This window comes from Myxocyprinus asiaticus, chromosome 48 (assembly GCF_019703515.2).
Source record: "Myxocyprinus asiaticus isolate MX2 ecotype Aquarium Trade chromosome 48, UBuf_Myxa_2, whole genome shotgun sequence".
NCBI classification, from domain to species: Eukaryota; Metazoa; Chordata; class Actinopteri; order Cypriniformes; family Catostomidae; genus Myxocyprinus; species Myxocyprinus asiaticus.
The window spans coordinates 24,412,236-24,438,975 of record NC_059391.1 but is presented as its reverse complement, the minus strand read 5'-3'; the positions used below and the strand labels follow the sequence as shown (position 1 = coordinate 24,438,975).

Here is a 26,740-nt window from a genome sequence, read left to right as displayed (position 1 = left end):
TGAAAGCACCAAATCTAGGCACAGGCAAACAATGAAGCCATGGTCAGACAAGCAACAAAGAGCACTTGATCTTTGTTTGGTCAGTGGTTTTCAGTGTAACATTTTTTAAAACTTTTGTATTTGTCTGGCTTATCCAGGATGCTGCAGACCAACACTAATAGCTAAGAGCCACATTCGGCTAGTGAATTGAATATCAGTTCACATATTCCCCTTGGAAAAGAACAAGTCACTATTTCAACTGACTCAAAGACTTTGTGATATATAAATGGTGAAATGATTAGTAGCACCAGAAGAAAATCACAAGATGACAAGTAGTTAAAATAAAACCTTTATTAAACCAGTATTTGTTGAATATAGATTCCATATGCTGTCATTTTAAGTGGGTTTCTATTATACAAGTCCACATTCTCCAGGTAGATATTTCTTGAAATTCACTTGTAGTTCATATTCTTGAGTTTCCAGTGTTATGTTTTCAGGAAGATATGCAAAGTGTGTATGATGTATAAATGTAACTATAATGACATTTGTCTTTACAAGAAGAAATGGAATAAGAATCTAGAGCTACCCATTAACTCTTACATTAACTTTTGAAAATAAACTGAAACCAGAAGTGACTTTGTTCCTTAGGCTTTACCAGGTGTCTCCCAGATGCAAACAGATCATCAATAATATTTAGGGAAAAACATAATAATAATTCATGATACGACAACAATACACATTATTGTGATTACAGGAAATCTACTGAAAAATAAATCAAGGCGATACAAAATTATGACTATTGACTTAAAATGTACATTTTGGTATACAGAATTTTTTGTATAAGAAAAATGTATTAAAGCTTTAAAACAAAAACAGGCTTGCTTTGGCTCATTGTTTCAAAATTCACCATTTAAAAGAAAAAAATGAGTAAAGAAGAAATAAAAAGTGTACAAGACATAGAAGGTGCAAACACAAACAAGTATTTGTTTTATATAATCCAAAACAAATAAGGATACAAACAATCACTGACTAAACTGGAAATACAGTGGAAACTAAACTAATCCGTCTTAACAGACAAAAATAAACCCGAACTGCTTTCATTCCTTTCAAGTCCTACAAACATTCAAAACTATTTCAGCACTCATCCAGAAAAAGAAAACACGCACTATAAAAGACGATTCACCCAATAACATACCTCACTGTGAGGTAACAGTCTAACATTCAAACGCATAAGGCAATTCACGTAAGTAAATATGAGAAAAAAATAGATCTGATTTTCGGTAGCTCACATATTAACTCTTAAGGCAATGCCATTGCTGCTGAAATAAGAGTTCAGATGTGGGTATGCTATGATGTTAAATTGTTCACTGGAGCAAAAAAAGCTAGTGAAATATAACTACATTGAAGCTTATTAGTTTAATTTAAAAGTGAACAATCAATTGGTTAGAACATTGCTTTTGTACATTTGGACTGTCTGTTTAATTTTATTAAAACATCCTAAAATTGGATTTACTGGAATAGAGGACAGAGGCATTCTATTTCCATAAAACACCTCAATTTTTTTGAGGCTTTAAACACATGCAATATTTTTTTTGACGTGCAAAATCTAAATCTATTGTAAAATAAAGACAAGCTGTTTTGATGACACAAAAATTCTTTGCAAGACTAATATATAAAAAAAATGCATCATGTCGTTGCACATGGAAAGTACTCCAGCCTTAACAGTGCATTTGGATAGTTGATGGTTAACATAACTTCAGAGGTAATTGCATTTAACTATTTTATTCTACACTGATGAATAAAAACTGTGAGTACAATCAATACTAGGCCTATTAAATATTACGGACTGCATGTATTCTCTGTTAAAGTTTAAGATATACCACAGATTACAATATTTTATAAAGTGATAAAATAATGCTTTAACAATGACATGAACAAATTTGAAATAATTTTAACATTTTAAATTTGAACATTTTAATTTGAATTTGAATTACATTTCATCTGCAACACTGAAAATGATGAAACCATTTGAAAACAACGAACCATTTTTATGAAATTAAAATGAAAAAAATAAAAATATGGTTATTTATAAAAGTGTAAACTACAAAAAAAAAAAAAGAAAAAGGGTGAACATATAAGCATCTTATAAAAACGTGCTCTATCATGTTGGAAACCTCTAAAATCCACAGTTTTGCTTAAAAGAACATTAATACAAATAATTTGAGTCAAAAGATAAGATATATATTGCACAAGTATGATCAATGGAAATTAGTGGACAGTGCAAGAAACAAATTTGCTGGCTATAAGACATGCATTGGTAAAGTAATAAAATACTTCAAAGTGTCGAGCACATAACAACGCAATCGAAAATTCTGAAGCTTTGTTCTTGTATGATTTTTATTCAAAAGAGCTCTTCTTTTAGGTGCTTAAATCTCTTAGAATCTCTTCCAGCAGTAAATTGGCATACATTAACAAAAAACCAGGACTGGTAGGTAATGCAGACTTTTTCAAATTGCTGGAAGGCATTCATTCTTTGCATATTTATGTATTTGAAATCTATAAATCAGCTTTTAGATTGGGTGTAAACTGCAGCTAGATTGCATCTAGAATTATGGCACATCAACATGTTTTTAAATCAAGATTTACACAGAATCTTAAGAGTAATGGTTAACCTAAAGAGTATATAAAAAAGTGTTTTTGTGTATAAAATGTCTTTTATATATCTTTTATAGAAACATACTGCATGGCAAAACAGTGACTATTTCCATTCCGATTAGTGATTACCAGAATATAAAGAACATGCAATAAAAATGAAGTGCTTGTTATTGTAATTATTCTGCAGATGAAATAATAAAACTATTTTCTAGTTGGTAGGTTTGCAAGGCGGTGACATTTTCAGAGATTAAAAAGGCTTCACTTGTCAATGCCTGATAAAACGATGAAATCTTGTTTAATAAAAACTCAGTTGAACATTCACATAATGACAACAATCTTCACCGCTGGGAAATAAGAATCTTCCTCTTTCTCTTTGGAACACACACATCATGAATATCAACACATCACAACCATTTATGTGAACATTTTAAAGTATGTCATGTGCCTGTGACCTGCAAAGGCATTCCTACCTACTCTTAGAGAAGATGCTGATCCAGGCCATTTTAGCAGCAGGGCCAATGTCAAACTACTTGGCCTATCACATTATAGTCCCGATCAGCCCTTTTCAATAAGATGGCTTTTTGGAATTATGTTGGCTGAGGAATTGGCTCTAATCAGTCAAATATCAGCATACAACTCTGTCTTCAATTCCATATTGTGCAACGAGGACTTTTGTTCGGCAGTCGAGTGTGAACAACTGTTCTCCGATTTCTCTTCAAACCAGCTGTCCAATGCTCGCTTTCCTTCAAATCTGCCGATAGGGGGACCATTAACAGCCAAAGTGAGCAGATCATTTGTCTGATCCAGAGTCAGTCTGGAATGGTTATTTCGGCGCACTTTCTGCAAGGACCCTCTTCCTTTGTCGCAACATACCGTTGATGTTGGCAAGACCCTGACCACCTGCAGGATGTGGTTAAGCAGAGGAAAACGTCTCTTGTATCTGAAGATGTGACTCACTACCTCTTTAAAACCATTTACACTACAATAATCGGCTTTCAAATCCCTCCACTCAACCACAAGGCTTCCTCTGGCATCTATTCTTTCTTGTGAGATCTCACGGCCAGATGAGGGGATAGTGTCCAGGTGGTCAAATATTAGAAGGATTTCCTTCTCTCCATATGCACCAAGATCATCCCGGTTAAGAGGCCAAGAGGCCAGGTCAAGTACCTGACAAGCCTGGACCAATGTGCGGCTGCGTCGTTCAAAGCGTTGGGCCAGAATCCCTTGGCTTCTCTGACAGATCTTCTCTCGGATCGACTGGAACTTTGACTCTGCAACGCGTAGGTTCTTGAGGTCCACACCATTGAAACTCTCCCGAAAGTTATCCTCAAATTCCTGGAGGTACTCCCCTGGGGAGTCCACCAACTGCCCAATCTCATGAATGGCATCCTCAATTTTTGCATCCACCTGGGACACCAACAGATAGTCCCCCTGGAAGATAAAGGCAAGTCTTGAAAAGACAGCAATGATGTCCAACAGAAAATAGATCAGCTTTATTGATTGGTAGTCCAGCAGGAACTGTAGAAGAGAAAAGGCAATGGCAGCAGCATCACCTCTCTGGGTTTGGCTGCTTATGCTCTTCAAGTGAGCAACCACCTCCAGGTAATCCTTGATGAGGGCATTAAGGACATTTGGCTCCCCTATGATCCAACGAATCGCCCTTATATCCCCAAGAAACTCTGTTTCCTCAGACAGAGTTGGTGATGTTGACCTCAGCTCGGCCATCATACGTGGTGAATACCGATAGAAGCTAAGCAGCTGCTTCAAGTTGTTCTCCAAATCCTCCAAGCAAGAGAGCTCCTTGCCACTAATGGCATCAAGTACCTCTAAATGGGGACGATGGATCATCACAGGTAGACACAACACCCAAGGCATTGTCTTTCTCATGGCTATGTAAAGATTGGCCCTCAAACTAGAGGAGATGTTGGAACCATCTATTCCCAAACCAACCACTAACATGTCCTGAAGTCTCAAACCGAGAGCACCAAAGGCACGATCCACTGCCTGGACGTAGCCTTCCACATTGCCTCCGCATAGCTTCTGTAAGGAGAGGAACTCTGTGGCAGGCAACCCATCTGCGGTTGTGAACTGCACATAAACGGCAATGGTGTCAGCCAAGAGGTCATCGTTCTGTCCGTCCATGATGATGCTTAGAAAGGGCGAAAGGCGGATCTTCTCCACCAAGTCCTCTTTTAATGCTCGAGCAATGTGCTGGATTATAATCTGACAGTCATTCTCATTCATGTATTGATCTACCACTTTCAGTTCACACTTCTTCATGAGCTCCGCCAGGGGACGCAGATCGGAAAACGGCCGTCCTTCCAAAGCCAGGTGGTGGGCAACATTGAAGAGAGTCATCATGTTACGACACATCTCTTCGTTCTTCTCCGGGTGCATGCGTAACTTGTAAAGCTGCAAACACTTCTTGTGTAGGTTGCTCTGGCTGTGCAGTTTAATAGTGTGGATCTTGAATTGCTTGGAACCGATGATAAAAGCAGAGGTACGGGAGGACTGGACGGTGTATTGCCGGCAGACATGGCACCACATCTCATTCAGTGTGGGCGAATATCGAAGAAACCAAAACTTCTTCAGCCACTCTTGTTTGAAGCGGCGAATCCGACGACCTGAGCTCGCAGAGAGCTTTGTAGACTCATCGGTAGTCACCATGAGATCAGCAGAAATAGATTCATCAGCAGAATCAACGTCCTGGTCATCCTCTTCAAGGACGACTTGGATGGACGTCATGGCTTCTACAACAAATAAGCAAACGGAGCACAAAATTAAATTGAACACCAATACCAATGCAAAACAATTATTTTTATTTTTTTTTCAAGAAACAACAATTTACTTGTTAGTGACGGTATAAATAAAGGTTTCAGAGAAATTCTCATTTAGAGAATGGATGTTCATACCTACTGAAAGCATACCTCATTCTCAAAACTGCTCACCTTTATCTTAAGTTCTTTATCAAACCAATTAAGATACTAATATTATTCTCTTTACAAAAGAAATCTCAACACACATTTTTAATTCATAATCAACTAGAGCAGCAGGCACATTTAAACATTGCAGGTTTCGAAAAGAAAACACGCACTAATGATTTTAATAAAAGTTTTAATTAGATTCGCACTTCCATTGAAAACATGTCAACAAGTATGGCAAACACACAATCAATGGCACAAAAAAAAAAGAAGCACAAAATAACAAAAGATTAAGCATCTGTTGACTAAGAAACTTAAGCTGTATCACAAAAGCCTAATATATAAATCAAAATCTATTGCAGAAAAGCCCTCATCCATGGCAATGTTCCATCCCAGGTGCAAACCTACCTCTGAGATCTTCACTGGGAAGGGGCTCAGATGGCGTTGCACGCATATTTTCGGTCTGCCCATGTCCTCTCAGACGAAGCAATTCAGCCTCCAGTTCACGAATTCTTCTTTTCAGTCTTACACAGTTCGGGCAGAAAGATGTTGATGGTCTATCACTGCTCAGAGTCACCTCTTCTTCTGTGTTTTCCATTTTCATACACTTTACATCAAAGCTACTCTCAAGATGTTCCATGGAAGCCAATCCAGAGGTGAAGACGGACTCTTTCGAATCTAAGTCAGGCTGACTGAAAACCTGACAGACATTCATTTTTGCTCTTGGAAAAGACAAGGTGCTGTTTAAGGGGTTGTTCTGAGTTTGACTGGCCTCCAGAGATGCTTCCAGGACATCTTTGAAAATGAGGTCAATCTTCTTTTTCTTGGCCTGGGGCTGGTTTTCTCCTTCATCATTTCCATGCTTACTGAGGGTTCTTCTGCCATGCATGGCAGATCTCAGCACTGGACCTCTAGGCTCCTCCTGATGTTGGTCTTCCAGTTTCAGAGCTGCAAGACAAAAGAGCTACGTGTCATTAAGGGGAATTAATGCAACACTATCAGGATATTTAAAAATCTGTGTACTGAAATATCATAAAATATAGAGGCTAAGGCAGGGTGAGTTGCAAATTCTGGTATAAAGGAAGGAATATTAACCTGTTTCACTTACCTGGTGAACCACTGATGGTCTGGAACATCTCTTCTGGGTACATTTTTGTGGATCGAAAATGCTCAATATGAAACGTATGGATTGTAATGATTTAGATATAACATGATTTAATCTTTAGGTGAATCTCATGAAACCTTTTAAGAACTTGTCTGCATCATACAGTATTTTACCCCAAAAGCAAAATAAATAAATACATTATTTTTGGCTAGAAAATGAAGCATAGTTAAAGAACATTTTTTTACATTGTGTAACAGTATTTTTAATATTAACTTTCAATTAAGCACCCCCCCAATTGTCATTACCGTAATTACATATTTAAATTATGTAATCACTGATCATGGTAGTTTTTATTGTATTGTCATGAATTTATGCTGATTTAAATAAATTAAAAAAGCATTTACAGTTGATCCTCGGAATTGAAAATTTGAAAGGAAAATGTGCTTAATTGTGATGATCCTAAATTTTCTTTATGCAAAATATCATTTGTTATTTTTTTCCCATTAGATTTTGGGATGAATGCAACCTGGACAATGTTGTCATGAGATTCACCCATTTCCCAGAGATGATGATACTTTTTTGCTGCTTATAGTAGTGTTTGTATTTTTAAATACCCTGTTAATATCTACTAGAGCGACAGAAATCTTGCAGTGCATTTTCACTCTTGTAGGCTAGCATTTGCCAACACATCTATTCCAGAGGACTATATTCCTATATTATATATATATATATATATATATATATATATATATATATATATATATATATATATATATATATATATATATATATATATATATGTATACACACACACACACACACACACACACACACTGGTGGCCAAATGTTTGGAATAATGTACAGATTTTGCTCTTATGGAAAGAAATGGCATTCAACTGATCACAATGTATAGTCAGGATATTAATAACGTGAAAAATTACTATTACAATTTGAAAAAAAAAAAAAAGAAATCAGAACTTCTTAAACTACTTCAAAGATTTCTCATCCAAAAATCCTCCATGAGCAGTGACAGCTTTGCAGATCCTTGGCATTCTAGCTGTCAGTTTGTCCAGATACTCAGGTGACATTTCACCCCACACTTCCTGTAGCACTTGCCATAGATGTGGCTGTCTCGGGCACTTCTCACGCACCTTACAGTCTAGCTGATCCCACAAAATCTCAATGGGGTTAAGATCCATAACACTCTTTTCCAGTTATCTGTTGTCCAATGTCTTTGTTTCTTTGCCCACTCTAACCTTTTCTTTTTGTTTTTCTGTTTCAAAAGTGGATTTTTCTTTACAATTCTTCCCATAAGGCCTGCACCTCTGAGTCTTCTCTTTACTGTTGTACATGAAACTGGTGTTGAGCGGGTAGAATTCAATGAAGCTGTCAGCTGAGGACATGTGAGGCGTCTATTTCTCAAACTAGAGATTCTGATGTACTTATCCTCTTGTTTATTTGTACATCTGGCCTTCCACATCTCTTTCTGTCCTTGTTAGAGCCAGTTGTCCTTTGAAGACTGTAGTGTACACCTTTGTATGAAAGTTTTTTGGCAATTTCAAGCATTGTATATCCTTCATTCCTCAAAACAATGATTGACTGAGACACCCTGGACGCCATGCAAGGAGCAGACGTGTGAGCGACGAGCTCTGTGCACTTTGCTGAATTTTCGATTATTTTCATATTTTAATCTGGTGAAATTTGTTACACCCAGTTACACATTTGCCTTTTGTTGCAAAACATGGCAAAGAAGTCAAAATCCTCGGGCTCGGGAGACATTAAAAGACACTTACGTGTTCAGGATGAAAGCCCGACAGGCCTACAGACCAGGGACTCGATTTGGATGGCGCGGCGAGAGAGGAGATCCAGCGTCAGTTGTCCAACATGTCGGTGATGTTAACGAAGATTCTTGCTGACTTGGAGGATCTCGCTGTAATACGTCGATCGATCACAGCGATGGAAATAAAATTCTCCGAGTTAGGTACAAGAGTTACTGATGTTGAAAAACTAATCGATTTTCTGGAATCTTCGGAGAGGGAATTAACCGCTAATCCACCCGCGACCAAAGTTGATCTGGAACATCTCCTTGAAAAGCTTGAAGATCTTGAGAATAGAAGACGCTCGAATTGTTGGAATTCCTGAGCTTGAGGAGGGCAGAGATATGGTGAAATTCCTAGACGAGTTTTTCCCGAGTCTGCTCGACACAACAGGCCATAAACTGGAAATTGAGCGAGCTCACAGAGTCCCGTCTCACAGATCTGCTGAGGGAGACAGGCCCAGATCGATTCTGGCCAGATTTCTGAGATCATCCGATAAAGATCTTGTGTTGTGCCAGGCGAGGAGCAAAGGGAAGCTTTCTTGGAAGAACCATAATATTTTCTTGTTCCCGGACTTTGCGAGTTCGACAAGAGAGAAACGTGATCGGTTCAAGGAATGTAAGAAACTCTTACATCAGAAAAACATCTCATTTGCTCTGATGTTTCCTGCCAAACTGAGAATAGAAATGAAGGTCGGTTGCAAAGTATTCACATGTCCAAATCTGGCAATGTCTTTTATAGAATCAATGACTGAGTAAACCATTGGATGTTTCTCATGTGAGTGGGCCTGACACGCTGTACTAACTCTTGAGGATGCTGGGCGACATTTTTGATTTTTTGCGTTGGCTCCGCCGAGCGGCTGGAGCTTGTTTTGTGAATAACACTTTTCCTTAAAGAAACTTTTGCATTGATAAAAGATTACTTTTGCATTGAAGTTCCCGGACAGATTGAGAATGGACACTACGGATGACCACAAAATATCTACATGCTGCTCACACAAAGGATGTTTTTTATGAAGCCGACGGATTATGTAAGTCATGGTATATACTTTTATGCAGCCTCCGAGTGAATTGACTTGACCATCTGGGGAACCAGGATGCCGGTGTTGTTTCTTTTTGTATTGGTTCCGCCTAGCCGCTGGAGCTTGTTCTATTGACTAACACTCCTTGGAACAGCTGTGGATTAATCTGTTCGTTCTTCGTGCTTATTCCTCCTGCTGGCTGTAGTTTGTTTTGTTGAGTTTTTTTTTTTAGTTTTTTTTATGGGACATTGGAATGGTTACGTCATCCGCTGAACTCATAACAGCTGGCTCACTGAACATTCGTTTGTCTGTCCGAGGAATATGAATGGTTTTATATCAGCTGGAATTTGTCTTGTGGAAGATCACACCTTTAAAACAGTTCTGTGAATGAATCTACACGTTCTTAGTGTTCATTCTTCCTATTGACTGGGTTTATTTTACAAAGTATTTTCTGTTATGTAATTTTGCCTCACAAATTTGTGAGGCAAAATTGAGCAATCCGATGGCGAAGTTGTCATGGGGACTCGTGGGCGTTCATGGACCTTTTGAGTTTAGAGGTACTGTCGCCGATTGGCGCTGTCGTGCACGGGGTTAATGCGCACGTTTTTCTTTTTTTCTGTTTGTTTTGTTCGGGGGTTGATTGTTTCACTATTGGGGAATGTGGTCTATATAATTTTGTTTTTGACACACAATTTATTTTTTTTAATATATCAAAATGTCAAATGTTAATATGAGCGTACTATCTCTCTCCACATGGAATGTGAATGGGTTGGGGCACCCCATAAAAAGAAGGAAGGTTATTACTTTTCTTAAACGTAAGAAATATGATATAGTGTTTCTTCAAGAAACACATCTCTCCCCGCAGGAAGCTGAAAAATTTGGGAAGATATGGGGTGGACATGTTTTCTTTAGTGTTGGCTCAAGTAAGAGCAAGGGAGTCATTATATTGGTAAATAAACATCTACAATTCAAATGTCTCAAACAGAGCAAAGATAAATTAGGAAGAGTCATTATTGTTTTAGCTGAAATTCAAGGGCAAAGGTTGATTTTGGCTAATATTTACGCACCTAACGCTGATGATCATGGCTTTTTTATAGATCTTGAAGGGATGTTGCAAACCGTTGGCACCCCTCATGATATAATATTGTGAGGAGACTTCAATCTTTTAATGGACTCAGTGCTTGATCATAGTGAAGCAAAAGTGTGCAAATCCCCTAGAGCAACATTGATGCTTCACAGGATGTGTAAAAATCTTGGTCTTACAGACATTTGGAGACTTTTGAACCCATCTGGTAGGGACTATACATTTTTTTCATCAGTCCACAAGATTTATTCTAGAATAGATTTTTTTTTAATATCCAAATCCCTTATTTCATCTGTTGTTGATTGCTCAATTGGAAATATCTTAGTCTCAGATCACGCCCTGGTGAGTTTAGAGGTGATGAAAAATAAATCTTATAGTTGGCGCCTTAATGTGTCCCTTTTGCAAAATCCTGATTTCCAACAAATGTTAAAGACTGAAATCAGTGTTTATATGGAGACCAACTGGTCCTCGGTATCCTCTGTGGGCGTGGCTTGGGAGGCACTTAAGGCGGTTCTTAGGGGTCGGATCATACAGTAGGCCTCATTCATCAAAAAATCCAAAGCACAAGAACTTGTGGAGTTGGAAGGAAATATTAAAAGTGCAGAGGCAGAGCTGAAGCGCTGTATGTCATCTGATGGCCTCAGAGAATTGACTCGTTTGAAATACAGATATAATACTATTCTGTCACAGAAAGTGGAGTTTTGGTTATTCAGGGCAAGACAGTCATACTTTGAATCAGGTGATAAAGCAGGAAAACTTTTGGCTAGATATATAAAGCAGAGAGAGTCTTTTTCTATCATTCCCTCAGTGAAATCTGCTTGTGGTGAAATATTTACCTCGGCTATTGATATTAATAATGCTTTTAAAGAGTTCTATCTTGATCTCTATAGGTCCACGTCTTCGTCTACTGATGAAGATATTAGGAACTTTGTGGAACCATTAGATCTCCCTAAACTGACAAATGAGCAAAAAATCTCTCTTGATTCTGAGATAACCTTGGAGGAGCTTGATGAGGTAATTAAGTCCCTGCCTACAGGCAAGGCTCCAGGGCCTGACGGCCTTGCCGCTGAGTTTTTTAAATCTTATGCTACAGAACTGGCGCCACTTTTGTTAGAAGTTTATACTGATTCATTAAAGAATGGAAAGCTTCCGCCAACCATGACACAAGCCCGGATCAGTCTGATTCTAAAAAAGGATAAAGATCCAAGCGAGTATAAAAGTTACAGCCCAATTTTGCTGATCCACTTAGATGTAAAAATTTTGTCCAAAATTCTGGCTAATCGATTAAGTAAAGTTATGACATCTCTTATACATATAGATCAGGTGGGGTTTATTCGAGGCCGTAATTCTTCTGATAATATTAGGCGTTTCATCAATATCATGTGGTCAGTAGCAAATGAACAATCTCCGGTTGCTGCCATGTCTCTTGACGCCGAAAAGGCGTTTGATATGGTAGAATGGGATTATCTTTTCAAGATTTTGGAAAGGTATGGGTTCGGGAATAAATTTTTTGGTTGGATTAAGTTACTTTATAGACACCCTGTAGCAGCGGTACAAACAAATGGGTTAATTTCAGATTATTTTACTCTGGATAGGGGCACCCGGCAGGGTTGACCTCTTTCCCCATTATTGTTCTGTCTTGCCCTGGAACCATTAGCAGCCGCGATAAGAAAGGAGGATGATTTTCCAGGGGTGACGGCGGGAGGTGTAGCGCATAAGCTTCTGCTTTACGCAGATGATATTTTATTATTCGTCTCTGACTCCACTAGATCCATGCCTTGCCTCCACAAAATTATTAACTCCTTTTTCAAATTCTCAGGATACAGAGTCAATTGGTCTAAATCCGAAGCTTTGGCTTTGACAGCGTACTGTCCAGAAACGGCTTTCCAGCCGGGCGCCTTCATGTGGCCCAAACAGGGAATTAAGTATTTGGGAATTTTATTCCCAGCAAATTTGTCTGATTTAGTCAGAGTTAATTTTGATCCCTTAATAAAAAGGTTTTCGAATGATGTGGACAGGTGGGCTTCATTACACTTATCGATGATTGGGAAGGTTAATGTTATTAAAATGAATTGCATTCCACAATTTAACTATCTGCTACAATCTCTCCCTATAGATGTCCCTCTCTCTTATTTTAAGCAATTTGATAGCATAGTGAAGTCCTTCATTTGGAATGGTAAGCGTCCCAGGTTAAATTTCAATAAATTACATAGGCCGATTGACAAAGGTGGGTTAGGCTTACCCAAGATTTTATTTTATTATTATGCATTCAGTCTTAGACATTTGGTTCATTGGTCGCTTCCACCTGAGAGAGCCCCTCCCTGGTTTTGTATTGAAAAGGAAGTTCTTGCCTCTATCTCGCCACTGCAAAGCCTTTCGATTAAACTAGCTGGAGAGGTTAAGTCGCACCCCGTTATTTTGCATTTACACTCGATATGGACAAAAGTGTCCAGAGTGTTTAATTCTGATATTTATTTAAATGTTGCCTCGAGCATATGGCAGAACCCTAAACTATGCATTAATAAGTCCCCTTTCTGTTGGTCAGATTGGATTGTGAGGGGGGTTAATGCACTTGGTGACCTATATGAGGGTGGAGTATTGAGATCTTTTGAAAATTTGGTTCAACATTTTGGGATTCCCAGATCTCAGTTTTATAAGTATTTACAGCTGCGCCACCTGCTCTGCTCTGTTTTTGGGAGTAGCATACACCCCCCTAGAGCGGCAGATACTCTGGAAGTGGTGATTGCTGCTTTTGGGAAGGGTCATGAGGCATCAGTGTATTACTCCTTGTTAATTCAGAGTCTGGGGGACCGAGCTTTAAATTCTCTTAAAAGATTATGGGAGAAAGATTGAAACTTGGTATTGGAGGAGGGAGTGTGGGCAAGGATTCTAAAAAACATAAAGTCTGCATCTAGAGATGCAAGGGTTCGCCTTATGCAATTTAAGATTTTACATAGATTTTATTGGACCCCCTCTAGATTGTATAGGCTTGGTCTTAAGGACACACCCATCTGCTGGCGATGCCATACTGAAGATGGAGACACCATCCATGTTTTTTGGGGGTGCCTTAAGATCCAAGAATTTTGGCTGAAGATGCAAAGTTTTGTGTGTGATGTGTTGGGCACTCAGGTCTTTATTTTGGGTGATAGGGAGGTCATGGATTTGGTAGATAAGCACATGAAGGACTGGGTTTTGACCGGTGTGATGATTGGTAGACAGGTTATTTTGAGGAGTTGGAAGTCGGATGGAGCACCCTCGTTCCCGGAGTGGTGCGCGGAGATGGGGAGGGTGGCTGCCTTCGAGGAGGGGTCGAGTATTAGGATGGGGGTTAGGGAAACTTACAATAAGAAATGGGGCAATTATTTAGCATTTTTGAGGGAATCTCGAGGTGGGGCGGTGGAGGGAGTAATTTAAAGTTGTTTTTTTTATTTTAAAAAAAAAAGAAAAAAATTATTTTTATTATTATTATACTTGATTATTGTATGTTATTTTATGTTGTTGTTTTAGTTTTCTGTGTGTGTGTGTCTATATTTTATTGACCACAGGGGTGATCGTGGGGGGGTCAGGGTGGTTTGAGAGTTTGGTAGGGGGAGGGGATATAGTGGGGGTTTAATGTTAAACGTTTTTGATTCATTATATAGATGTTGTTGTATTTCTTGTGTTAATTTATGAATCAATAAAAAATTTTAATAACAAAAAAAAAAACAATGATTGACTGACAAGTTTCTAGAGAAAGCCATTTCTTTTTTCTTTTGCCATTTTTGACCTAATATTGACCTTAAGACATGTCAGTCTATTGTATAATGTGGCAACTCAAAAACAACTGTGTTTGAAATAATGGCAAGTGATTTTCTAGTACCGAATTAGCAATTTAGCATGATTACTCAAGGATAAGGTGTTGGAGTGATGGCTGCTGGAAATGGGGCCTGTTTAGATTTAATCAAAAATGGCTTTTTTCAAATAGTGATGGTGCTATTTTTACATCAGTAATGTCCTGACTATACTTTGTGATGAGCTGAATGACACTTTGGTGAATTAAATTACACATTTCCTTCCGAAACAACAAAATATATACATTATTCCAAACTTTTGGCAGCCAGTGTGTGTGTGTGTGTGTATATATATATATATATATATATATATATATATATATATATATATATATATATACAGTTGAAGTCAGAAGTTTACATACACCTTAGCCAAATACATTTAAACTCAGTTTTTCACAATTCCTGACATTTAATCATAGAAAACATTCTTAGGTCAGTTAGGATCACTGCTTTATTTTAAAAATGTGAAATGTCAGAATAATAGTAGAGAGAATTATTTATTTCAGCTTTTATTTCTTTCCCAGTGGGTCAGAAGTTTACATACACTTTGTTAGTACTTGGAAGCATTGCCTTTAAATTGTTTAACTTGGGTCAACTGTTTTGGGTAGCCTTCCACAAGCTTCTCACAATAAGTTGCTGGAATTTCGGCCCATTCCTCCAGACAGAACTGGTGTAACTGAGTCAGGCTTCGTGATGGCACTCCAATACCTTGACTTTGTTGTCCTTAAGCCATTTTGCCACAACTTTGGAGGTATGATTGGGGTCATTGTCCATTTGGAAGACCGATTTGCGACCGAGCTTTAACTTCGTGGCTGATGTCTTGAGATGTTGCTTCAATATATCCACATAATTTTCCTTCCTCTTGATGCCATCTATTTTGTGAAGTGCACCAGTCCCTCCTGCAGCAAAGCACCCCCACAACATAATGCTGCCACCCCCATGCTTCATGGTTGGGATGGTGTTCTTCGGCATGCAAGCCTCACCCTTTTTCCTCCAAACATTACGATGGTCATTATGGCCAAACAATTACATTTTGTTTCATCAGACCAGATGACATTTCTCCAAAAAGTAAGATCTTTGTCCCCATATGCACTTGCAATCTGTAGTCTGGAGGTTTTGGAGCAGTGGTTTCTTCCTTGCTGAACAGCCTATCAGGTTATGTCGATATAGGACTTGTTTTACTGTGGATATAGATACTTCTCTACCTGTTTCCTCCAGCATCTTCACAAGGTCCTTTGCTGTTGTTCCGGGATTGATTTGCACTGTTCGCACCAAACTACGTTCAACTCTAGGAGACAGAATGCGTCTCCTTCCTGAGCGGTATGATGGCTGCGTGGTCGCATGGTGTTTATACTAGCGTACTATTGTTTGTACAGATGAACGTTGTACCTTCAGGTGTTTGGAAATTGCTCCCAAGGATGAACCAGACTTGTGGAGGTCCACAATTTTTTTTTCTGAGGTCTTGGCTGATTTCTTTTGATTTTCCCATGATGTCAAGCAAAGAGGCACTGAGTTTGAAGGTAGGCCTTAAAATACATCCACAGGTACACCTCCAATTGACTCCAATTAGCCTATCAGAAGCTAATTACCTAAAGGCTTTACATAATTTTCTGGAATTTTCCAAGCTGCTTAAAGGCACAGTTAACTTAGTGTATGTAAACTTCTGACCCACTGGAATTGAGATATAGTCAATTAAAAATGAAACAATCTGTCTGTAAACAATTGTTTGAAAAAATACTTGTGTCACACACAAAGTAGATGTCCTAAACGACTTGCCAAAAATATAGTTTGCTAATATGAAATCTGTGGAGTGGTTCAACCTAAGTGTATGTAAACTTCTGACTTCAACTGTATATATATATATATATATATATATATATATATATATATATATATATATATATATATATATATATATATATAGAGCGGTTCATAATTGTTGAAATTAGTTAAGGATTAACACTTTGTGATTTGTCTATTAGAAGAGTCAATGCAAACCAGGGTAAAATGTCTTGCTAAGCACACAATGCTGATAGGATAACAGAAGGATATTAGTTATATTTCTAGTGCAATATTTGTGTTAGCAGCCCAGATCCCTTTTGGGCTACCACTGTTATTTCAAGGTAAGTTCATTTCAAAACCTTTCAACTGATACTTTGGCATAATTTAAACTTTTTTCCAATCAGCAAGAGGTGTCTCACCTGTGTCCAGGTTGCAGTCAATGCTGTACCGAGACACACTCTGTAGTTGTCTCAGGTAGTCGCTGCTATACCACACGCAAAGTTTATCGCCCACTGTTAGTCTCCGACACACTTGGAAGTAGATCTGCTCGCCATGTTGAATAGCACTCAGGTTACTTTTGCTCTTATCAGAGGACATCTGAATAAACCTGAGAACAGGAAACACATTTAATTAAAATGTTAATGTGTCTAGAGTGACTAAAATAACATTTTGCACACAACTATGTGAAAAACTATTATGATAAGTATCCTTATTACCTCATCCAGTTTGCTGTAGCTTCATCACTCCCATCAATAAATTTATATGTGTTGTCCTCATTAACTATCTAAAATAAATATAATCTACATTAAAATGTACTTTTTTTCCAATAAGCACAAACTCAAATACATACAAAAACACAAAAATATATAATATATGAGATTGATATGAATTAAATATTAATACTAATTAAGGTGTTTAAACGTACAACACAACCCACCATCCATGAGTATGGCCCTGAGGGTTTATCAGAGGCCATTAGTTGGCCTTGATAAGGGCCAAACAATGCTCCCTTTGGTATGTTTTCATCCCTACAGCAGACATCCACCTTATCACGTTTTCTAAGAATCTCGAAGCACGAGGGTACAGTGAGAGCTGCCCGGTTGGGCACCCCTGATGGGACAGGGGTGTCTGGCACAAACACAGGGGGCCCATGGTTAGGGCATTTCTCCAAGAAATACTCCTCGCATTCTTCACAGACTGCATGTGTAACATATGAGCAATAATGAGTAATAACAATAAACTATGTTTTATTTTGCAAAATGCTACTCCACACTATTATAGCTTAACTTATGCACTTTTATACAAAATAACAATAAACACCTATATTATCTGATGTCTCATTTTCAATGACCTACACAATACTTCTATTTAAGTTCAAGTAAATGATACATACACCAGAAATTGGCACGGTGCTCATGGTCAACTTTTCGCTTTTTGTTTGGTCCCTCAGATGGCATGTCATTTGGGGAACTGGGGAAAAATAAGGCAAAACTACTGTTTTGCTACTTTCATTCTCAGGCAATGCACTTTAAATATTACTAGTATTATTGTTATTAGTATTATTAAAATATATTACATTTTGTAAGGCTTACCTGGAGCTGCAGTTGGCCTCAACTTCCATGGACTGCTTGGCTGGAATAGTGGAGGAATCTGTCATGATATGGGCAGGACGGGGAGGTTGCTGTGTGCCCCTTTTCACTGCAACATCTTAAAGGTAAAGTAAGAGAGGGGAATTATAAATCATGACGAGACATTATCCATTAATCAGAAAAGATTAGTGGGGCATGTTGTCACATGGGACCATGTCATTAAATAGCCTTTTCTAGGCTTTTCAGCTCAATTAAAACCGTAAAATAATTATGAAGCACAAAACCATTCAGATCAATAGTAAATATGTAAAAGATAACATACAACAATCAAACAATTGTTCTGGCCAAGGGAAAATGTAATTAATAATTTATATAAATTAAAACATATAAAACATGTAACAACCTGCCCCAACCTGACATGTACATACATGTAAAAACTTAAGAACACAACCTTTCTGTTAAAATGTACCTTAATAAATGTCATAAATGACTTTTGCCTGAATATAATACAATATGATTTTATTGCATTTACTTACATTTTTTTTTTTATTCTATATAATTCCCAACATATATATAATTAAGGTAAATTAACAGTAATAAGAAATACAAATAGGAATAAATTAGTAATAATAATAATAATAAATTAACATAGGAAATAAATACATCCACTTTCCCTCTGATTATATATGTCAGTTTTTCCAGAGCAAGATTGCAAGACATTTCTTTGATCCATTGAGAAAAGGAGGGTCTCTGGGTATTTTTCCATGTTAAAGCAATAACCCATTTAGCCTGTATTAAACTAAAATCTATAAGCTTACATTTGCTTGCACTTATAACAACATTCACAGGGTAAATATTCAACACGCACAACGTAGCTTCCAATGGAATTTTCTTTTCATTTAGTTCACAGATCACATCAAGAATCTTTTCCAGAACACCTGTAACTCTCTGCATTCCCACATACAATGAAAAAGTGTGCCAACCTCCTCACTACATTTAATGCAATTGTCTGGAATGCTGGGATTGAACCTGTGCAGCTTAACTGGGGTAATCTAAGTTCTAAGAAGCCATTTATATTGTAGTAATTTGCATCTAGTATTGATGGACTGAGTTTGAGCCAGAAGGCAGGATTTCTCCCACTCTTCTCTAGAGATTTCCACCTGGAGGTCCCTCTGCCATGCTGAGAGGTATGACAAAGAGTTTTCCTTTGATACCACCAGTAGAGCTTTATAAAACAAGGGAATAATTTCCCTGCCACTCATGTGGTTTAAGGTGGTTTGTTCTAGGGTAGAGAGTGGGGTTCCAAATAGGTTTTTATCTGAGAATGTACATAACTCCTAATCTGTAAATATTTGAAAAAAATGTTTCTGCGGGAGACAGTATTTTGTGACTAATTGTTGAAAGGTCATCTCCTTTCATATCTCATTCATATGCATTTACTTACATTTAACTAAATTTGATATTAACATTTTAGCTTGGAGCATAAAATGTACAAGAATTATTATAATTTAAGACAGTTCTGAAGTAATTGTTATGGAAAATATGCATTTGTATAGCTGGAATTTTGACTTAAAGAAATATTCCAGGTTCAATACAAGTTAAGCTCAATCAACAGCATTGGTGGTATAATGTTGATAACCACAAAAACCAGTCTAGACTCGTGGCTCAATTTTCAAAAAATGAAATAAAAAGAAAAAGAAAGAAAAAAAATAAATCGAGGGTACAGTGAGGCACTTACAATGAAAGTGAATGGGGCCAATTTTTGGTGGGTTTAAAAGACAGACATATGAAGCTTATAATTTTATAAAAGCACTTTCATTAATTTTCTGTTGAAACTAGTGTATTATTTGAGCTGTAAAGTTGTTTAAATCATCACTACAGGGTTTAAGGCATTACGTTGTCATGGCAACGAAGTTGTAAAATTGGATATAATTTTACACAGAAAAGGTTAGTAAGCAAGTTTATCACTCTAAAATCATATTAACACACATATTGGTTATGTCTTGTGGCTATACTTTTGAAACAGCAGGTATTTTCAAGTTTACCAGTTGGCCCCATTCACATCCATTGTAAATGCCTTCTTGTAACCCAGATTTTTGCTTCTTCTTTTTTTTTTTTTCAAGAAAAGGAGGGTCGAGTTTAAACTAATTTTCAATCAGCATTATGCCACAAATCCTGTCGATTGAGCATAACTTGTATTTAACCCGGAATATTCCTTTAAAACCTTTAAATTATAGTTATTTACTACAACTAATGGCTACTACAGCTCCCCTACAGTTTGAGAGCTGTTGTTGTTACTACAAACTGCACAAATATGATCGTTTCACCAGCTCATTTAATTTGTGATTTATTGATTTTACACAGCCTACTATAAATCAGCAAAGTGAACAAACACTGGCGCTAGAGCCGCACAGCATGCTGGGAAACCGCGGGAAGTGACCGCGAGAATCCCCAAACGTTCCATACTTCCAAAATATTTTGGTCAGAGAGCAGCGCTGTGATTGGCCAACTTGGCCGTCGCTCACAATCTACCCCGAGCTGTGGAAAGAGACGAGTGCAGTAATACAGATAGGGCAACGCTGATGTCTTTAAAGAAAAAACTAAGTTATGTTCTTCAAAGGACTGCGAGGCAAAAGTTGCAAAGTGAAGGTGATGTCGATGACTGTTACGCAACGCTTTCCGCAAGCTCTACCTCCGTTTCGTGTCTGCAAAGCTACTGGCAATTTGCCTAACGCTTTCGGAAGCCATTTTCATTGGCCACATTGGCTAGTGAATGCAACTCACCGTCTGTAGAATATACGCAGTGCGTCGGGGGTCTTCGGTGGTCCTCTTCAGCCGCGGTGCGTCTCGTCTTCGGCCGCTTCGAGAAACACGGCGGTGACGCAACGGTATGGGGGGCTTTCACTAGTCCTGGGCGATACAAAGTTTATCATTTCCAAATGTTTGCAACACTGTCAGCTGCTTCTCTCTCTGCTATGACCACCATCTTTTTATTACAGGAAATGACATGGAAAACGGAAGAAAGCGGTGTTTGTGCAGACCGGGCACAAAATTTCAGGACAGAGAAAGTTAGATGGGTAAAGTTTCATGAGGCAGCGGGTTCACGTGCTCGTTTGTGGAACGCGCCTCCCGGAGCATAAAGCAACGGTTGTGTGCCAAGTTTTCACTGTAAAAGAACAAAACAAAAAAATCCATGCGTTCCCTTCATATGTTTAATTCATTCCACACTTTTGTTTCTCCTGATATGTATCCATCTCCATCTACTTAAAGGAATATTCCGGGTTCAGTACAAGTTAAGCTCAATTGACAGCATAATGGCATAATGCTGATTACCAACAAAATAAATAATAATAATAATTTATACTCGTCCCTCCTTTAAAAAAAAATAAAAAATCGAGGCACTTACAATGGAAGTGAATGGGGCCAATTTTTGGAAGGTTTAAAGGCAGAAATGTGACACTTATAATTTTATAAAAGCACTTGCATTAATTCCGTTAAAACCCAAGTGTCATTCGAGCTGTAAAGTTGTTTAAATGGTAATCTTTACAGTCATTTTAGGGTTTGTTGACATTACATCACCATGGCAACGAAGTTGTAAAATTGGCTATAACTGTACACAGAAAAGGTTAGAAAGTGATTTTATCATGTTAACACACATATTGTTTATGTCTTGTGGTTATATTTTTAAAATAGTGAGCGTTTTAATGTTTACGGATTGGCCCCATTCACTTCCATTGTAAGTACCTCATTGTAACCCAAAGTTTTGCTCTTTTCTTTAAAAAAAAGAAAGGAAGGGCGAGTCAATTGTTTTTATTTTTTTGGTAATCAACATTATGCCACAAATGCTGTCGATTGAGCTTAACTTGTAATGAACCCGGAATATCCTTTTAAAGGTGCTGTAAACTGTAACAGTTCTAGAACTTCACGTAGCAAAAAGCAACAGTACCAAAATAGCATTCTCTAACTTAGCGTGTATTAACAACCGCCAAACTGCCCACGGCCAATTTATTTTTTCCACTGTTTACAGAGACTATTCTTTCATTTCATAATATTTCATTGCACTTATTTCATTTATATTTTTCAGGAAATGGGGATTTTTCAGCTTGTCATTTTTGTAAATAATAAAAATAAAAAAAATGAATCGCTTACATCACATTTAACATTCAAACTCTGTTTTGTAGATAAGCTCAGCCTTTGCATACTTTATACAATTATACAAAAACAAGATCACTTAGATTCTTAGACATAGATTAATCTCTAATCTATCTTTTAGTACATTCAGTCATTGCATATTTTAAGACAAATGAGAGGCAAACTTGTTTTTGTCAATTTATTAACAAAATGATAAAATAAATAAATACAAATTGATCAAATGCTCCTAATATCAATTTCTTCCCATGTTCCCTACAGTATTGTCAAAACACTGCATACAAAGGACTCATCACAGGCTCAATACAGGAGAAAGAGGTAAGAACCAACTGACTCACTCACAATGTCAGGCGAACAAACGAGGAGGGAAAAAAAGACCAAAGAGAGAGCTCAGTAACAGAAAAAAAAAATCAAAAAATAAACACACTCCTTTTTAAAATCATTATGAAAAAATACAAACAATTTTACAAATATTCATATTGTGTAATAAATCATTTACACTTAGTTCAGCACACCAGGTGAACTTATTTCTTTTACTTTTTTTTTTTTTAAATAACCCATGTCGCTACAATGTATCCTGTTTTGTGTTTCATCAAGTGGAAGATTTTTTTTTCTTCATTTTTTTTGTTTTTTTTTGCACGCGTAAACAAAAATGTTTTCCAATTGAACAGTTGACTGTATATGAGGTAACACACACACGCACACACACACACTCCTGCTTAAACACATACGTACACACTCACACACAGTGCACAACACCAGGGAAGTCACGACAAGGAATGAAATGCATCAACAGTACAAGAAGGCCACAATCATCATGACTGAGTATATAGTTTGAAAAGTGAACAAAAACTACATTGAAACTACAATGACTTCTTGTCACTGTGGAATTATGATGCACCATAAAGAATATGGATGGTCTACCCACTATTAAGATCAAGGTGCTTGGATGAACAAATGGAATGGGTTTACATTTTATGCATAAAATGTACACTGACACCTTTAGCCTTTCAAAAGTTCTAAAACCAAAATATTGCAAAGCCATACAGACTGTCGGACACACCTTAAAAAGCTGCCGTAAAGCGTTTCCAACAATAAGCTAGAGCAGAAATCAACAGTGACAGAAGTTTGGAATGATATGTATCTTGAATGCATATAAAAAGGCTTCCAAATAGCAAAATGCATGTTTGCAATCTCTTTGGGTATACTGACTTTAGAACTTGAATGCGTGGCTTTCAGAAGTCCCTCCCCTTCCTTCTATAGGCCCCACCCACAACAGATTACATGCAATCTGCAAAATCAGCCATATTAAGACCATAAATATCTTTTCACGATATCCGGTACCCCCCATTCCCACCCAGCGCCCCAAGATAACAATAACATTCAGCATGGTGTGCTAGCAAAGGCAGTCTTGAATGACAAGTAACGGTCCATGAGATTTCGTACACAGCTGAAACTTCACATTTCCATGTTTTTCAGCGCAAATGTCGCACAAGAGCCCAGGATTATGGCCAGCAATTCATTTCCATTTCTAACTGTACATGAATGAACTATACAGATGCCATTGTGAAAGTGTAAATTGTTCATTATTTAAACAAAGAGATGTACATATGTATAATGTTTCATTTTGGCCATTCATTTTGCCAGACATGAGAAAAGGAAAGTGACACAAAAGTTCACATTAAAATCTTTACAAAATAAACTCAAAGCTAAATGCATATTAAAAAGTCAAAACTTATAAAAAATTTGCATAAGGCGGCATGCTTTTTGTTGAACCGAGTCTATCCAATCAGATTACAGGTTTTGTTTGATTCTTTTCAAGCCCTGCTAATAGCCGATGCTGAAATCTAAATACCTGATTCAGTCGTGTTGGAGAGATGAACCAGTGAAAGAAATGTGTGTAGTTTTAAGAGCAGGGCATTGTGACATTTCATAGTAGTCACTAGCCTGAACAGTCCTGGTTTGTGATACTCAAGAATGGGAACCCCCCCCCCCAAAACTCCTGCACTTCACACCAATTGAGAATGTAAAAACAAGCAGACACATTAGTATTTTGGAAAACAAAACCAGAGTAATACTTAGGACATTCCTATAAAAAGTGCATAAAGACAGGAAACTTCCTAAAACAATTTCTGCATATAAACCCCAATGAATGTCAATCAAAAAATGCATTTTGTTTTCACAAGTTTCACACACTTAATATTTTGGTGGCACCAGAGTGCTCAGATAAATCAATTTAAACATATGAGGGAACATCTCTTTTCACAGACCAATTTTGGGCAATCACTAAGATAAACTTTTGTTCATAGCATTAAAAACTCTCAAGGCAACTCCTTAACCAAATATACTCTAGAGGGGAACTTCACGGCAGATAACTAGGTTTAAAAAGACAGACAAGACCAGACCAACACAAGCACATCACTACAACCAGTTCACTTTAACCAATTAAATTACAACCTGCAAATGTGCTTCTAATTGAGTTTAATTGACATGAGATATATGGCCATTTTCTTTCAATACTTTCAGGGAAAGACATGAAGGTGAAGGCTGAGTGATTAGTTTAAGTACGGAAAAGGCTGAAGGCACTCTGGGCACCTGTACAGGAAGGAGTAAAGTAGTTTTGTTTAGAAATTCTTTATAGATTTAAAATGGTGACTTCTGGAAGGCCTTCAAAATTCATGTCGGTATGTTATGCCAACATAATGGCTGCCACGATATGAATGTTTATCTATCATTACCCAATCCTGGCTCAAAGGGTAGCAGAGTACTATGGGAATGTGTCAAGGATGAGAATGTAAAATTTTCACAGTAGATTGTGAGAAATTGCAGCACATTTTGGAAATAACCACCACAAAATCCAAGAAATCCTGACTTAAGACAAATTCATCATAAAGGAAAAACAAAACACTAAAAACACAATGTATAGAATTCATATTTTGGTAGGTTATACCTCATGGTTAAACAGTCAGAGTTAGCTATGCATTGTCTGTTTGGAATCAACAATCATTATAACATCATATATATTTTTAGTATGTCCTAAATGAATACGTGGAATTTGATATGCTTAAATTGTTCAATCCTAGCCTGAGTGGCTGTCACCATAAAGGTAAAACGGATATGTTATTTTGGAATGGCCTGACGAACACAAAGTGGTGCCAATCTTGCATTGCTATTAAGACATTACGTGCGACAGAGATGTTAGGAACGTTAGCAATCGGCTGTTGTTTCAACTATCAGGTTATGTTGGCAAGCATTATAAAAACCAATGGATGAGTCCATTGAAGATTTTGCTCCACCGAATGGAAAGTCTCTTCAGTGGTTCTTTAGTGCGTTTGCTTTAGTTATCTGCAATAAAGCTTGTGCTTTAATTGAAGGGTTCTCTGTTGTTTCCTTATTACTCAATTTGGCTCATACATCAAACCCTCGAGTTTAAGACAGCAAATTGTGACGCATTGTCATTATTGTTTAGAGATAGAGGAAAAATTAGGAATTTGGAAAAATGGGGATGTGACATTTCAGTCTAGAATAGAATGGAACACACAGTTAAGAGGATATATCCATTATTTAGGATGAAAAAAAAAAAACGAAAGCATTTGGCAGTTCAGAATTCGAACAAAAACAGACACTCATTATGCAACGGGCATCTCTGCGAGACTGAGAAAGCTGCTTGCATAATTTATGCCGTTAAACACCTTTGATAACAAACGACTGTTTCCTGAAACAGAAAAGCACTTATTTTTTCAATGAAGACTAGGAAGACCTGAATATATTTTCCTATAAAAAAAACAACAAATACTTCGATATAGACAGGGTTGTCATTTTTTCCCTTTAACCTTCTCATAAAAAAAATAAATAAAAATTCACAAATAGCATCCAATACAGACACACAGACTTACGAACAAGACTCATTCAATACACAGAACCAACACCGCTTTTCAAACTAATCTACCACACATGATTTGATCCGGCTTCTGGTGTCGCTTTCTCTTCCAGCCCTTAATCAAAGACCTTGTGAGGCTTATCCTTGCGTTCTACCATTGTTTAGCCTGAGATGACTTGGAAACGGGTCCTTAGACTGGACACTTCCTACTTCTAACTGCTAAATGCAAGAGGATGCAGAGTGGAGGAGAGAAGTTAGAGGGGTTGCTATAGACAGTCCTGGCCGAGTCCTGATTTTGTTTAACTTGCGCTAGCAACAGGATTCTCAAGCCTCTGCCTTGTCACTGGCGAATACTGACACTTTGATCCATTTGTCTTGCTAGGAAAGAGAAGCTTTTGGTTTTGCCAGTCCACTCAGGCCTGGCTGGAGGTGCACAGGGTGTGGGCATAGTCATGCAGTCTTTGGACATGTCTGCCCTGTCTTCCTCACCCTGGAGAGAAGACGACTAAGACAACCTATGGAACAAACCCCATACTGGAGGCACACACTGGTCTGATGTGATGAATAATCCATCATCTTCTTTATCACCATCATTATTGTTCGTTAAACTATTATTTTCTTTTTTTAATAATCTAATAATTGGCATGACACTCTTTCGTAAGTCATCCTTTTTCACCCAGACGTTTGGGCTCTATTGGTCTACATGAACCAAGACCAGTTTGTCTTGGAAATAGATGTACTGTTGACACAGTTTTACCATATGTATCAAAGAAGAAAATAAAATAAAAAACAACAACATTTATTTGGATATAGTTAATATATATATATATATATATATATATATATATATATATATATATATATATATATGTATATGTATAATATATATATATATGTATATGTATATATATATATATATATATAT

At 37.4% G+C, this 26,740-nt stretch overlaps 1 protein-coding gene across 4 annotated transcripts; it reads right to left on the bottom strand.

Annotated features, from left to right (window-relative positions):
- Nucleotides 1-315: 315 nt before the first annotated feature.
- On the bottom strand, nucleotides 316-20,701 carry LOC127437388 (zinc finger protein 862-like). Of its 4 annotated transcripts, none has more exons than XM_051692218.1 (8): nucleotides 20,571-20,701; nucleotides 17,790-17,904; nucleotides 17,591-17,667; nucleotides 17,123-17,394; nucleotides 16,914-16,981; nucleotides 16,617-16,804; nucleotides 5,964-6,503; nucleotides 316-5,384 (listed from the first exon to the last, which is right to left on the bottom strand). In XM_051692218.1, exons 2-8 carry the CDS (start codon nucleotides 17,852-17,854, stop codon nucleotides 3,253-3,255), a joined length of 3,342 nt encoding a protein of 1,113 aa, XP_051548178.1. In that variant the 5' UTR covers nucleotides 17,855-17,904; nucleotides 20,571-20,701; the 3' UTR covers nucleotides 316-3,252. The 4 variants fall into 4 exon arrangements, with proteins under 4 accessions (XP_051548178.1, XP_051548179.1, XP_051548181.1 ...); XM_051692219.1 differs by having other exon boundaries at nucleotides 17,135-17,394; XM_051692221.1 differs by lacking the exon at nucleotides 5,964-6,503.
- Nucleotides 20,702-26,740: the final 6,039 nt, after the last annotated feature.

What these genes read in the sequence shown, in the direction of transcription:
- LOC127437388 (XM_051692218.1), bottom strand. Translation starts at nt 17,854, where the DNA reads ATGACAGATTCCTCCACTATTCCAGCCAAGCAGTCCATGGAAGTTGAG. An exon ending in GCACCGTGCCAATTTCTGGT is followed by an intron (nt 17,395 to 17,590) that starts GTATGTATCATT and finishes TTACACATGCAG; the next exon opens with TCTGTGAAGAATGCGAGGAG. An exon ending in TCCCAGTGAAGATCTCAGAG is followed by an intron (nt 5,385 to 5,963) that starts GTAGGTTTGCAC and finishes TATTTGTTGTAG; the next exon opens with AAGCCATGACGTCCATCCAA.